The following is a 13,381-nucleotide window of genomic DNA, read 5'->3' on the forward strand; positions in this document are numbered from 1 at the left end:
GAATTAGAAAAATTCATGGGAAGCATATGAAAAACCCTTTTTAGAGGGCCGGTTTTGGCTAGACCTCCATCATCACGCCTCTCCCCTTTATTTTTCTTCTATTTTTATCTTAATTTTACCCTTCATGGAACTCTAAGGCAATGTTCACTTTAGTGGATAACATTGTTCAAGAGCAAATGCGGCAACTGATTTGTGAATGAAATTGTGTTCGCTTCAGTGGATACAAGGCGATGGAATTAGACAGATTTGCGGGATTGCAGGGTTTCGAAATCTTCGCTGAAGTGAGGAGATTTGCACTAATTTTAGTCAAAATGGCATGTATGCCCTTGTTCATTTCTAAAATACCATAACACCTACAGGATTCAATTCCTCCCATTAACCATAATCGATTCCATACATCTTAACATAAATTTAAAAATTGTATTGTTATAGCGATCTGCACATGTGACGAGTAACTTTGTTACTCTTGGACAACCTATGCATCACGAGCATTATTGTGTTTACTTTGGTAGCTATAGCTGGATGGCTTATGCAAACATGAAATTCTCTGCTTGACACAACAATACACTGTAGTGCTACAAGGATTCCTGGACAAATAGTGGTTGTGAGCGTTTGAATTTGAAAAGAAAGTTTTGACCACAAAAACTCATTAATAAGAACTTGGGTAGGCACATTTGTTTGGTGTGTGTATTTACTGAAGCTTATTTGCTTTGAGACAACAAAAGTTGGTGTAAGGCAAATAAGGGAGTGTGCGACTGTGGTGTATGAGCTGAGTTCAACTTTTGTGGGTTGAGAGGAGCGAAGTTGATCTCATGTAATGGTTTTTTGTGAGATCTTGAATTGTTGTTGCAGGTTGGAGGCATTTGTTGGAGATGAAGACGAAGAAGGAGGTGCTCTCTGTTGAAGGTAACGAGTTTGATGGTGAAGACGAAGCATATATGTGGTTGAAGAGGAAGAAAGAAGGAAGTTGTATTCTGTTACGCAGGAGGAGTATTCGGTTCCACTTTAACAAGGAATATCGAAGGGGGATGTATTCGGTTCCAGGAATGGTATTTGGTTCCCCTTCAGCTTGCATGACTAGTGTATTCGGTTCCAGCCATGGTTATTTGATTCCGAGCTTGTGCATTTGGCAAGATGAGTGGTGTATTTGGTCCTTAGCTCATGGTATTTGGTTCCCCATTAACAATTTTCGTTATGTGCTTGGGCGAGCTTCGAGGTTGAAAATCGTTCCAAGATTGGACTATGCCATGAGGGTGACAAAGGTGGTGGAGGGTGGAGGATGTAGACTGAAGGATGTAGACTGTGTCGAAGTGCGTGACGAAGCTGAGGATGCACTAGAATAATTGAAGTAGCACAATTACATGCAACACCCTAACCCTTCATTTTGTTTGTGTTTGTGTTGTAGGTGAAGGAGTTGTGAAGGTGGTGGAGGTACGTGAAGGTGGTAGAGTTAGGTGAAGCTTTGCGGAGCTAGGTGAAGTTGTTGTCAAGCTTGTGCAGCTCGTGATGGACCTTTGTGGTGCACTTGTCAAGATAGCGAAGGTGGTGAAACTGTGAAGATTTTTACCTAACTGAGTTTCGTAGTGGTGGGAACCTTGTTAACAAGTATGTATAGTGTTACAGGTGTTAGGAAATAGCAGGGTGGCTGGTGGCTTATGAAGGTGGTCAAAGTGTTTTAAGGAGGAGTTTCTTTGTTTGGATTAGCATTGTTTGTGGTTCATTTGTCATGTATCATTGAAGGGCAACCAAGTTATTTGAGTGATCCACTAAAATTGAATGATTTGTGAAGCTTTGTCTGCATTTGGTTGAAGTTGGTTGAAGGTAGATGATGTTTAACAAAGTTATCAATGAAGCATTCTATAATATATTCATATAATCCTAATTATGTTCGCATGTTTGGTTTTTTAGGGTGAGTCTTTGAAAACTGACATTTCAATTTGACAATCTTTGGACAATTTTTGAGTGACACTACATTGGAGGTTCACTAAATTTGTGTTTGGTCAATCTTGCTTAAATTTTGATCAGTCTTCAAGAGGTAATTCTTAAACCATCTTTATTTTTATTTTTAATGAATATAGGAATGCGTTAATGTGTTATGTTTATTTTTATTTATTTTTAATGAATATATGAATGTAATGATGTATTATGTTTATTCAATATATGAATATATGATATATGAATGTATGAATATATCAATGAACTATGTGTAATGAATATTTGCATGAATTTGGTAATAGGCTTTTGTTATGTTGTTCAATGTATTATACTTTATTTAAGTGTATGTTATGTTGGTTGTATTATGCTTTATTTAACTGTATGGTATTTTGAATGTATTATACTTTATTTAATTACAGTGTGTTTATTTCTTTAAGTAAATATAGATGGAAGAACAATTAGATCCCTCCTATTTGGATGGTCAAGATATAGACGATGATGTGGTTGGTGTAGAGTTCAATATAGTCGCAATGCTACATCGACAATTACAAATAACCACCACATTGTCCGCACTAACAATGTTATGCATTGTTGGACATGCGTTGAATATATTGAATATGTGCTCGAGCGATCCAAGAAGTGTTAGCAATTTCGTACTGGATAAAGACCGTCACAGGGAGCAGTTAATATCCTACCTTGTGCATACTAACCGGTGTCGCGACATTATTCGAATGAGTCCATATGCATTTATTAATCTTTGTGAGAGACTAAGAACAACTTGGTATGTTAAGGATGCCATTCGGTTGACAGTGGAAACAAGTAGCTCAATTTTTTCATATAGTTGGCCATAATGTTAAGAATCAAAATTTATCATTTTTTTCCATCGATTTGGAGCAACTGTTAGCAAACACTTTCACAATGTGTTGGATGGTATTATTAGTCTAGAATCTGAATTTTTAATTCAGCCATTAGGAAATGAGGTTCATCCATATGTCCTAAGCAACAGTCGCTTTTACTCGTACTTTAAGGTAATGATTTCAACAATTATTAAGACGATGTTATATCATAGCAGAATGATGTTTTTTAGTTTTATGATGACTTGTTAATTCTATGTTTAGGATTGTTCAGGGGCCATAGATGGAACTCATGTTCGAGTAAAGGTGCCAAAATAAGATGCTCCGAGATATCGGGGAAGAAAAGATTGGCCAACTCAAAATGTTTTATCTATTTGGATGAGAAGGCATAACATCTGATTCAAGAATTTTAAAGAATGCCCTTGATCTAGATGATTTGTTGTTTATGCCCCAAGGTCAGTGTCTTCATTGCCATCTTCATGACTTTGTTTACTGTGACTAAATACCGATACATCTACAATATTGTAGGAAAATACTATCTTGGCGACGTTGGTTTTATGATGAAAAGTAATATTCTTACACCATATAGAGGCGTCACATATCACGTGAAAGAACTTACACATAGAGTACCATAAAATCCGCACGAGTTATTTACATACATAGAGGGCGATAGAGGACGACATATATGAGATGCTGAATGCAATGAATATTTCAGATGAAAGCTTACTAGAGCAATGTTATGATTTCCGATGTGGAAATCCGACATTTATAAAAAGATTGATGGGACTTCCACCATATAAGAGGTGGAATAAGTTATGCAAGATGATGATGGGAGGTGACTGACGACATCTGTTTGTGCCATAGTTTTAATTGTATTGTAATTATGACTTGTTATTTTTTCAAATTCTGCAATATTTAAGTAATGGTTATGACTCATCATGGTTTGTGAATGATCTTGTTATTACTAATATTGAATTGTTCTTATGACTTAACTTGTTATTGTTATTATTTTCTGTTTTGTTGAAGTTATTGGTAAATGACAGCATCCAAAAGGCCTAGAAAAAGCCGTAACGGAAAAGAACCCACAAATGAGACAAAAGCCCTTAAGTATGTCAGACCATCTGTTGTGGAAGTATTAGATCAACAACGTTTTTTCAATGACAACCATCAGGTGGAACACTATGCCATTGATTTCTACACAATAAATATTGTTGTTCCAAAAATAATGAATTTCAAATCATTTGCCCCTTCAGGCTTATATTTTTAACATCATCTTGTATTTCAAGGAGTGGTTGATTTTTTGACATTGGAGCGACCCTTCTATCTGGATTTGATCAAAGTCTTTTATTCAAATATGAGGATTTTATAGAAATGAATATCTTCTCAGTGAGGTCAACAAGAGAAGAATTAAATTGAAACCTGTTGATTGGTTCAATGTTGCTCATATGAAGTACGAGGGTCAGAATATGTGTTATGCAAATATCCCAGATGATTTTTCCTATGATTGGGAGATGTCATTAACTACTATGGTTAGACCAGAAATGTAGGGTCCACGTGTTAAAACAATTGGTTGTTTGAATATTAATGATAGACTTCTGCATTATGTTATTGTGCACATGTTGACTCCACGACTTGGAATTTTTGCAAAGTTATTACACGAGGATGTCTTTATGTTATGGCTGCTTAAAAATAATATAGTTATTAATTGACCTCATCACATCATGCAGCATATGCTTAAATGCAAGGCTGGTGACACACCCTTACCATACGGTCTCCTTATCACCCAAATCATGATTTACAATGGAGTACATTTTGATGTCGATGCCAGCACTCAGATTGGGACCATACATCATTTTTCAACTAATTCTTTGAAGAGGTTGAATATTGTTAATGTGAATGGTGTTTGGCAACATGACGTCGGTGATGATGAAGACGAAGAGCAACCACAACATCATAGTCCTCAACATGACAACCATGTGCAACCTCCTCCATATCTTTCAAATCCTAATATGATGACTCAAATGTGGGAGGGGGTACAAGACTTGCAACACAGAATGCAGGAATGTGGAACAAATGTAGGGGCGGGTTTAACGTATTGAAGATAACTTGGCAAACTTATCCCTTGACATTAACCAACAATTTGCTAACCTGAATCAGAATGTTAACTTAATTTTTCACCATTTAGATGATTAAGTTCTTTACTATTGGATGACTCTATTACATGACTTATTTGCTTACATTGACTTATGTGTTTAATTTCTTACATTACCTATATTTCAATTCTACTTACTTTGACATAAGTTATCATACTTTTATTTATTGTCAACTTAATGAACTGTAAATCAGGTGGATTCTCGAATCATTGATGAATTGTAAAAGGGAATTACTGAAAGAAGAAGACTATGTGCAATTCTTGAACGACAAATACAGGCCATGGAGCGTCGAAATTCGTTGTTAACGGCTAGGATTCATTCATCTAATCCAACTTCAGAAGAAATTCATAACTTATTACAGACTATGAACATTCAAGATGATAATTTATTCAGACAGTGTTTCGACTTTCTATCTTCACATTCATCCCATACAAGACGTCTAATAGGGATGCCAATATAATATCGTTTCAATAAATTGTTTACATACCTCACCGAAGCAACTTCATCATAAACTATGACAAATATATTTGTATGTTATTATGTTCGCATTTTTTTATGTAGTGTAATATTCTAACTTCGTTTCATTATTTGTTTGTTCAAAAATATTCAACTCACTTCGATAACAAATAAAATCATACCACATGGTAGTAAATTATATTACAAACAAATATTACATTTAAAAAAAATTCATTTTACTAATTTATAATTTTTTGACATTTTTTAAATTTACTTTAATAATTAATTTTAATTTTTTACTCTTTATAAACATTTTTACAATTAAATATAACATTAACCATTATCATTTTATATTACATTAATAACTAGGGTCATTTTAGTATTCTTTAATTTCTACCAATTAAACCAATTTTCTTTATTTGTCACATCAATCAAATCCTACACTAATTCTTATAAACTTTACTTCCAAATCCACTCCCAAATACCTCCAAATTCACTCAAATAAACAACACAAAATTTACCCTCAATTTCATCTACTCACTCTCCCCAAATCATCTCCTCCAATCTCCTTCAAGTAAACAAAGTCTAAGTCTTTAATTTGATTTCCTTATAATTATAAATAATGTTTCAAGTAAATAATGAGTTATTCAATTTATTTATTTATTAAAGTTTAAAACAAAACTAAATAAAGCTAACCATTCATGATAGAAGCAAATACATTGAAACTAGGTTCTATTTCATTCATAAACATATAAAAAATGAGAAATACTAGGTTCTATTTCATTCATAAACATATCAAAAATGAGAAATTAGAGAATTAACATTGCATATCAGATGTTCAGCTAGTTAATATATACTAACAAAAGTTCTAAAATATGAAAGGTTTAGCCGTATAAGAGAATTGATTGGTGTTATAAAATGTTACAAAGCTTTTGACTTGAATAGGAATGTTAGATAATCAAATCAAAGTTAGATTTTTCTGTTGTTACATGTTTTTGCTTCTTACTCTCTAATATATACCCCTGTACATAACATCACAGTCATAGATTTACACGATATTATTCAATGTATGTGTGGCATGTTTTCTGGACCTTTCTCTACATTATTTAGGAAAGTGAAGTTGCAACTGGTCAAATTAAGGAAATTCAACAGTGCCATTTGTGGAAAAAATATCCTTCCTCCTATGCTGTAAAATATGAATCTTCAAGCTTAAATGTTATACTTGTAATAGCCCTTTATTCAAGAAAATAGGACTGTCAATTTTCTTAAAAATGTATATTGTCAGTAAAGCAAATGTTTGTCCTTTACATTGTCCAAGCTAGTTTAGCAAAAAAAAATTGCAAAACTTTAGCGACATTTTAGATATTTGAAGAATTAATAAGAGGCCATTATTAAAAGAAGAAACACCGATGTAAGTACTCGTAATTATGTGGTAGTAGATAATCTCTCGTGGCATTGAGGATGCAAGACCTGAGTGGATATTAGTCCAAAAGCAGAAGGCAAGAATTAGAGAAGAAAATACATGTTTTTGTAGACACTGAGATGTTATGTTACCGTTCCTCTTAGCTCAACTACAATGACACTGGTGTTATCTTTACTTCCCTTTGCCAATGCTATCTCAGCTAAGAGGCTTGCAGCCTCGGCAGCACGGTTTTCATGGTTCCCAACTCCATTGCACACTCTCCTAATCTGTCCATTCAGGCATTTCCTTACAACTTGGCACGCAACTTCACTCGACATAACATCCCACAATCCATCACTTGCTAGTATCACAAATTCATCCTTGCTGCTTCGCTTCGTCACTGTCACTTCTGGATTTGATATCACATAAGGTCGAAGGTACTGATCTCCTGCATTTCAAACAATGTTCAGATACAGTCATTCTTGTTAAATATTATGGTTTTCATTTATCCTTTCTAGATCTGTTACATAAAGCACAGATTCAACTTTACCAATTAAAAAGGATGCTCAAAATAAATGATTCAAGTTTGCATATTTTAACAAATGGAGATTAGACTGTTCCATGGAACTTGATTGATCAAGATTCCTTAATCTTGAGGTAAACCATATCCACACCACAAAACCCTCTCCATTTATTAGTTAAGGGTTCCATGTGATTGACCCTATACGAGAAGCAATTAAGGCTTTTGAATAACTGTTCTATTTCTGTCCAACGTATCATTGATTTATGGCAAACTTGTTTTACATAGAAGAAACATCGTTAATTACATTCTTTAATATTCCTATATACTGGAGGGATTAAAGCAACAGTTTGTCATCTTAGTAGTTAAAGAGTTTAAAGGTACTAATTGTAAAAATCAAATTCAAGGTCAGAGAAAGCCGATAATAATAATAATACTCATTTCGGTCAACGTTGCTCTGCCATACTCACGACACTGATAATAAAAAGCCAGAGGGAGCCAAGATTCTTCTGTCTTTTCAATGCTGATCAGATAAAAACGTTGTGTTAAAAAAATGCCAAACCACAAGGATAATCCACACGACCCCGAAGCAACATCGCTAAGTGCTTAATTAATTAACGGTTGAAAACCAGTATTATAGTGAGTAAAGATTTAAAGGTGGAAACTAACCTATGGATCTTGAAGTAGCAAGAACACCAAGCACGCGCTGGCCATTCCAGTTAATGACCCTTCCACCAGCCTCTTCGATTCGCATCAACTCGTCTGGTCTATCGGGCTGTGTGCATACAGAACGGAACCACAATGTCATTCATTATCTTACAATAAATTTTGCTTTGTGATGAAAAAAGAAACGAAAAATTAATTAACAATGCAAAAGCTGTTATAACCTCATTTCAAAGAAGATCGTAAATCTCGAAACAATAATTGAAATAATTGACTCTCCAATGCGACAAAACGACATCTTTCTCTTCTGGACGCTAAACATAACACATACACGCATTCCAGACATTCACTTGCCAGCAACAATTTTGACAAACTAAACTTTTCGCCATCAAATTGAAGAACATTGACTTGTTTTTAAGTATATGAGTAAATACATATTTAGATTGCCAATGAAAACGGTACTACGCCATCTTTTAACATATAATAATGTACAAAAATCAAAACTTACAAAAAAAAATTAAAAAATGAACTGTCTATGGAATAAAAAATAAAGTAGAAATTTGAGAATTTAATTAATTTAAGATGTAACACCTATACCTTATGATCACTAGACAAGTCGACGGCCTCACCTCCTCTTCCCAACACAGCCCTACAATCACCGCAATTAGCGACGACAAGCTCCTCCGCCGCGATCACAGCTACAACCGCCGTGGAACCCACAGTCCTGACGGCCGCATTACCGGCGACCTCGCTGTCCATTTTACGGAAGCACCCTTCCATCACTCCCTGCCAGTCCCATTCCACGGGACTCTCACTCCTCTCCACTTCCTCCGCAACCAGCCGGTGCAACCGCTCGCGACACGCCTTCGCCACCTGCGCTCCGCCGTGGCCGTCGTACACCGCGAAGAAGTCGTACTTCCCTTTCTCCTTCGCAGCAAACCCTATCTCCGCACTCACCGCGTCCTCCATCTCCTTCCTGCTCCCAATCACAGACGTTGACCCGTACGACAAAACACCGTCGTTTTTCTCCGACAATGACCGCTCCTCCTCCTCCGAGGACGACGACGCCGCCGCCAGCGACAAAGATATCTCCACGCGTTCATGAATCTCTCTGCTCCCTCCCTCCAGGTCCTCCGCCGGCGTCGGCGAGACGCCGACGGTTCCATTCCTGATGCGGATCTTCGCCTGGCAAGTGTACTTCATTTGCTTGATTTTGAGCCGTCTCTGGCGACCGTTCTTCATCTTGGCGACAAACTCACCGGAATCAGGCTCCACTCGCCGGTCAGCGTTGGCCGACGATGAGTGGTGTTTTGGCTTCTTCATAGTGGTTTTTGCATGCAACGAACTGAACAAAGCAGAAGACAGCAGAAGAGGAATAGCCAATAAGATGGAAATAAGAAAAACGGCAATAAAGAGAAAGGAGGTGTAGCGTGGAAGGAGGGAATTTAAAGTGTTTGATTGCGAGATCTGAGAGGCGTGGAGTGTGGACCGTCGATTTGAAAGGGAGGGTGTGATGGCGTAACAGGTGGATATTTATGGACCAGTGAGTTGGATTTTTGTGAAGGAGACGTGGACGACTGAGATTGAAAGGCAGGTACGTGGAGCGTTGATGTTGGGGGATGCGATACGGATGTGTGAAAGATGAGGTAAGTGTGGGGCCAGTTGGTGAAAGGAAATGATATGAATAGAGAGAGAAAGGTCAGAGTCATAGGTTAGTTTACGTGGCATCACAGAAGTTGCTTTCCGTAAATTTTGCTTTTGTTCAGTTCCGCGAGGTTCCAAGACACGTGTTCACTCAACCTCGGTTGCGTCTCTCATTTCTGCCATTCACATACCATTTCACTCTTTTTTCCAACCACTACTGCACAGCACACATCCCCTTTCATTTCTGTGTCTGCCATCTGATTTCTTTTTTAATTTTCTCATAAAAATTTATTAAATAAAGATCTATGCCCTAAATTTATTCATTCATAATTTCTGTTTATAGTAATCGTTAAGAGTTATATTATGTATGTTTGTTTCATTCTAATTACATTAGACACGTATAATATTATGTTTAAATTAAATAAGGTTTGGTTTTTAATTTTAAATTTTAGATGAAAAATATAAAGTTAAAAAAATGTGAAACGAAGTTATTTTGATGCATTTTTAATTCTATATTTTGGATTAGTTTAATTTTAAGTACTTTAAAAGTAATATTATTTTTTATAGCTTTACTTGATCTTTTTGTACACCTTTCTCTCTTTTATTTTCTGTATGTTTCCTAGAAGTTGGTATTAGGAATGACAACGTACGACGTAGCTACGTAGAAGAAACATCATTATGTCTACGAATCACTCGTGTATCCACTTTGACAACTACATTATACTTCGAAAGAAATACTCACGTAAGTGAGTAGATATTCCAAAAATAGAAAATGTTTTCTTTTCTACCTTGATCAATCAACAGTATAAACTTAAATGCAAATTAATTTTTTTTATTAAATATGTTTTTAGTCCTAAACTATTGGCCGTTTCTGATTTTCATTCCTATTTCAAAATAAAGTACTTGAAACTTTGATTTTAGTCCTCGAAACTTTGGTTTTAATCCTCGAAAACTACCACATTTTTAACGGTGTTAGTTTTCGAGGACTAAAACCAAAGTTTCGAATAGAACGAGGATCAAATTATACCTTATTTTGAAAGAGGGACGAAAACCAAAAACGATCAATAATTTAGGAAATAAAAACATATTTAATTCTTTTTTTTCGATAACACAAATTTATATATGAATTAGTTTCAGAACATAAATTCTAAAAACTACTAATAAAATGTATGACATAAAACAAAATTAATAGGGAACATTTCAATTTATATTTCCCTTATAAACATCCTTGTTTTTTCGCTTTTAATTTTATTCGTCCTTAATTATGAAGAGTTTAAAAGATATTCATGTCATTGAAATACCTTATCAATATTAGCATAAATAAATACAGTTATTAATAAAAAAAATTAAATATTAAAATAAATAATATTATGTAAATAAGTTTTTATTATGATTGATTATCTAAATTTAAAAATATAATTACTAAAATAACAAAATATTTGAATTGAAGAAAATAATTATCAAAATAACAAAACTAAAAAAATAATAATTAAAAAAATAAAATAAAAACAAAAAAATTTATCTTCCTTTATTTATATATATATATATATATATATATATATATATATATATATATATATATATATATATATATATATATATATATAATAGGACTAACAAAGATATATTACAAGAAGTATGATGAGAAGAATTCAAGAAGAATTAGAAGATACTCCAAAAGAAGGATTAAAGAAACATTATTTTACTTGGAAATGCTTAAAATCGTTCAACGCACATCTCCTTCGCCCACGACATCGCGCCTAGTGTGAACCTTCAACTCTCAGAACATGATTAGGTTTTTGGCTTGCTTTCCCATGTGACACATTTATCTCTTTTCATATCATTACATGTGGCATTTGATCCTGTTTAAGGACTGATGATCAAGGGCACAATTGATCACGAAAAAGGTTGAATGGATCTATAAGTTCAACATCTCCACCTTTGTAAAAGGAACTTTGACATTTATATAGAGAAAAGTTGTTGAAATTACTCCAGTCATTTCTTTACTAAGAGTCACTAGAGTTCAAGCCTCCTTCCATAGCTAGTCAAGCTTGCTTGCATCGAAATACACCAAACACCACACCTCCACCTCAATTTGCATCCATTCTCCTTCATTCCTTAGTCTTCTACTACTTATTCCTTGTTCTGATGAACTCATGAATGAGTATGGTTTTCAGATCATCACTAGATGGAGTCATCACTAACATGTGTTATTGAGTTAACATTATGAGTATTGTACTAACGGAAAGGACCCAATTGCATCACATTTTCAAAAATGAGAACCCAATTGAAACTACTTGAAACTTGAGGACCGAATTGAAATTTCAGTACAAATATAAGGACTATACAAGGTTATAACCTAAATTATACTAAAATATTTGTTATAGTGTCAAGAAAATATTTCCATAGGTTTCTAGGTGGCTAGGGACTTCTTCCTTCCTAATTAAACTAGATTGGTGAGGAAAGGTTTATGAGCATAATTGGTGGTTAATTTTGGATGGTGGCCAAACAAATTTACCATTAATTGCCTAAATATTTAGGTTATGCGAAGTGTTGCTAGATTGCTTAGTGTTTAGCCATAGGCATTAAGGTTGGACACGTTGTTTGGCGTTTCAGTTAACTATCCTCAACTGTTAGATTAAGCCAGATCCAGGAACTCACAACATTTGACTCTTCAAATTTTGGTTGGTGTGAGATTCAAAGTGTCATGTGCCCTTCCCTTAAAGGTTTAGAGGTTCCCCAAACAAACAGCTAGGGATCATAATCACCCATGAACAACCTGAACAGTGACTGCCACCCATCTAATTATAAACTCATTCACCAGTCATTTCAAGCTCGAGCTTGAGGCTTGTGTACCATATAATTGTTTGGTCAATTGTTATTGAGATGCACGAATGAACCACCACCAGGATCGATCGAGAAGTTTGACCGTTTGATTAATGATTAAGACAATTAACTCTAATGTTAAACAACTTAAAAGTAAATTATGATTAGTAACAATTTGGTAGTAATTAGTTCGTTACTAATCAAAATTCTACTCTAAAATCTATAAACATAGATTTAAAATAAAAAGTTAGATAATCTATATTTATTACATTATTAATATCTTAATTATCAAATATTGAAGTGACTTTACATTGAGAATATCTTTTATAAGCATTTTCTTAATAGAAAAAACTTTAATCCACTGAACATTAAATCATTAATCTCGACCTTATACTCCAATATACATATACATGTATATATATATATATATATATATATATATATATATATATATAATAGCATCTCAATAATCGTATAGATAGCCGTTACTCATTAGTACCGGAAAACCCGTCTCTGCTTGTCTAATAAAGAAAAACCCGTGTCTCCATATAGTTATTTCGAAAACTTATTAAATACTCGTTGTGGATTTTTTTTGCTGTGAGGATGTTTTTGTCATTTTTCCAGCCAATATTATAAAAAAATTGTTTTTATGTTATTTATTATTTTTTTTTTCTAACTGGTATACTTTTGTAGTATGATTGATTTTGTGTTGTTTTGTTAATTTTTTTATTTTTTAAATGTTGGGTACATTCTACTTGGTGAATTATTGTAATGAGACGTGTAACCCGAAGTTATGGGAAAATATCTTATGCCAGCAGCGATTTTCTACTTGCGGCGCCGAGTTTCCATCAAAAAGACACACGTAACTGGCAATTAGCGACAGCCTTAACTTCTTTCATTGGACACTTGTGACTCAATTTTATGCTGT

The 13,381-nt window shown here is 34.4% G+C and overlaps 1 protein-coding gene across 2 annotated transcripts; it reads right to left on the bottom strand.

The window, feature by feature from the left end:
- Nucleotides 1-6,814: 6,814 nt before the first annotated feature.
- On the bottom strand, nt 6,815-9,430 carry LOC124841304 (protein phosphatase 2C 51-like). 2 transcript variants are annotated; one of them, XM_088102493.1, is made up of 4 exons: nt 8,581-9,404; nt 7,990-8,095; nt 7,791-7,843; nt 7,084-7,248 (listed from the first exon to the last, which is right to left on the bottom strand). In XM_088102493.1, the coding sequence occupies exons 1-4, from the start codon at nt 9,304-9,306 to the stop codon at nt 7,222-7,224; spliced, it is 912 nt and encodes a 303-aa protein (XP_087958619.1). In that variant the 5' UTR covers nt 9,307-9,404; the 3' UTR covers nt 7,084-7,221. The 2 variants fall into 2 exon arrangements, with proteins under 2 accessions (XP_047173507.2, XP_087958619.1); XM_047317551.2 differs by lacking the exon at nt 7,791-7,843 and having other exon boundaries at nt 6,815-7,248; nt 8,581-9,430.
- Between the last annotated feature and the right edge of the window lie 3,951 nt (nt 9,431-13,381).

Source organism: Vigna umbellata, chromosome 1 (assembly GCF_029865625.1).
Source record: "Vigna umbellata cultivar VRB3 chromosome 1, Vumbellata_1.0, whole genome shotgun sequence".
Classification (NCBI taxonomy): domain Eukaryota; kingdom Viridiplantae; phylum Streptophyta; class Magnoliopsida; order Fabales; family Fabaceae; genus Vigna; species Vigna umbellata.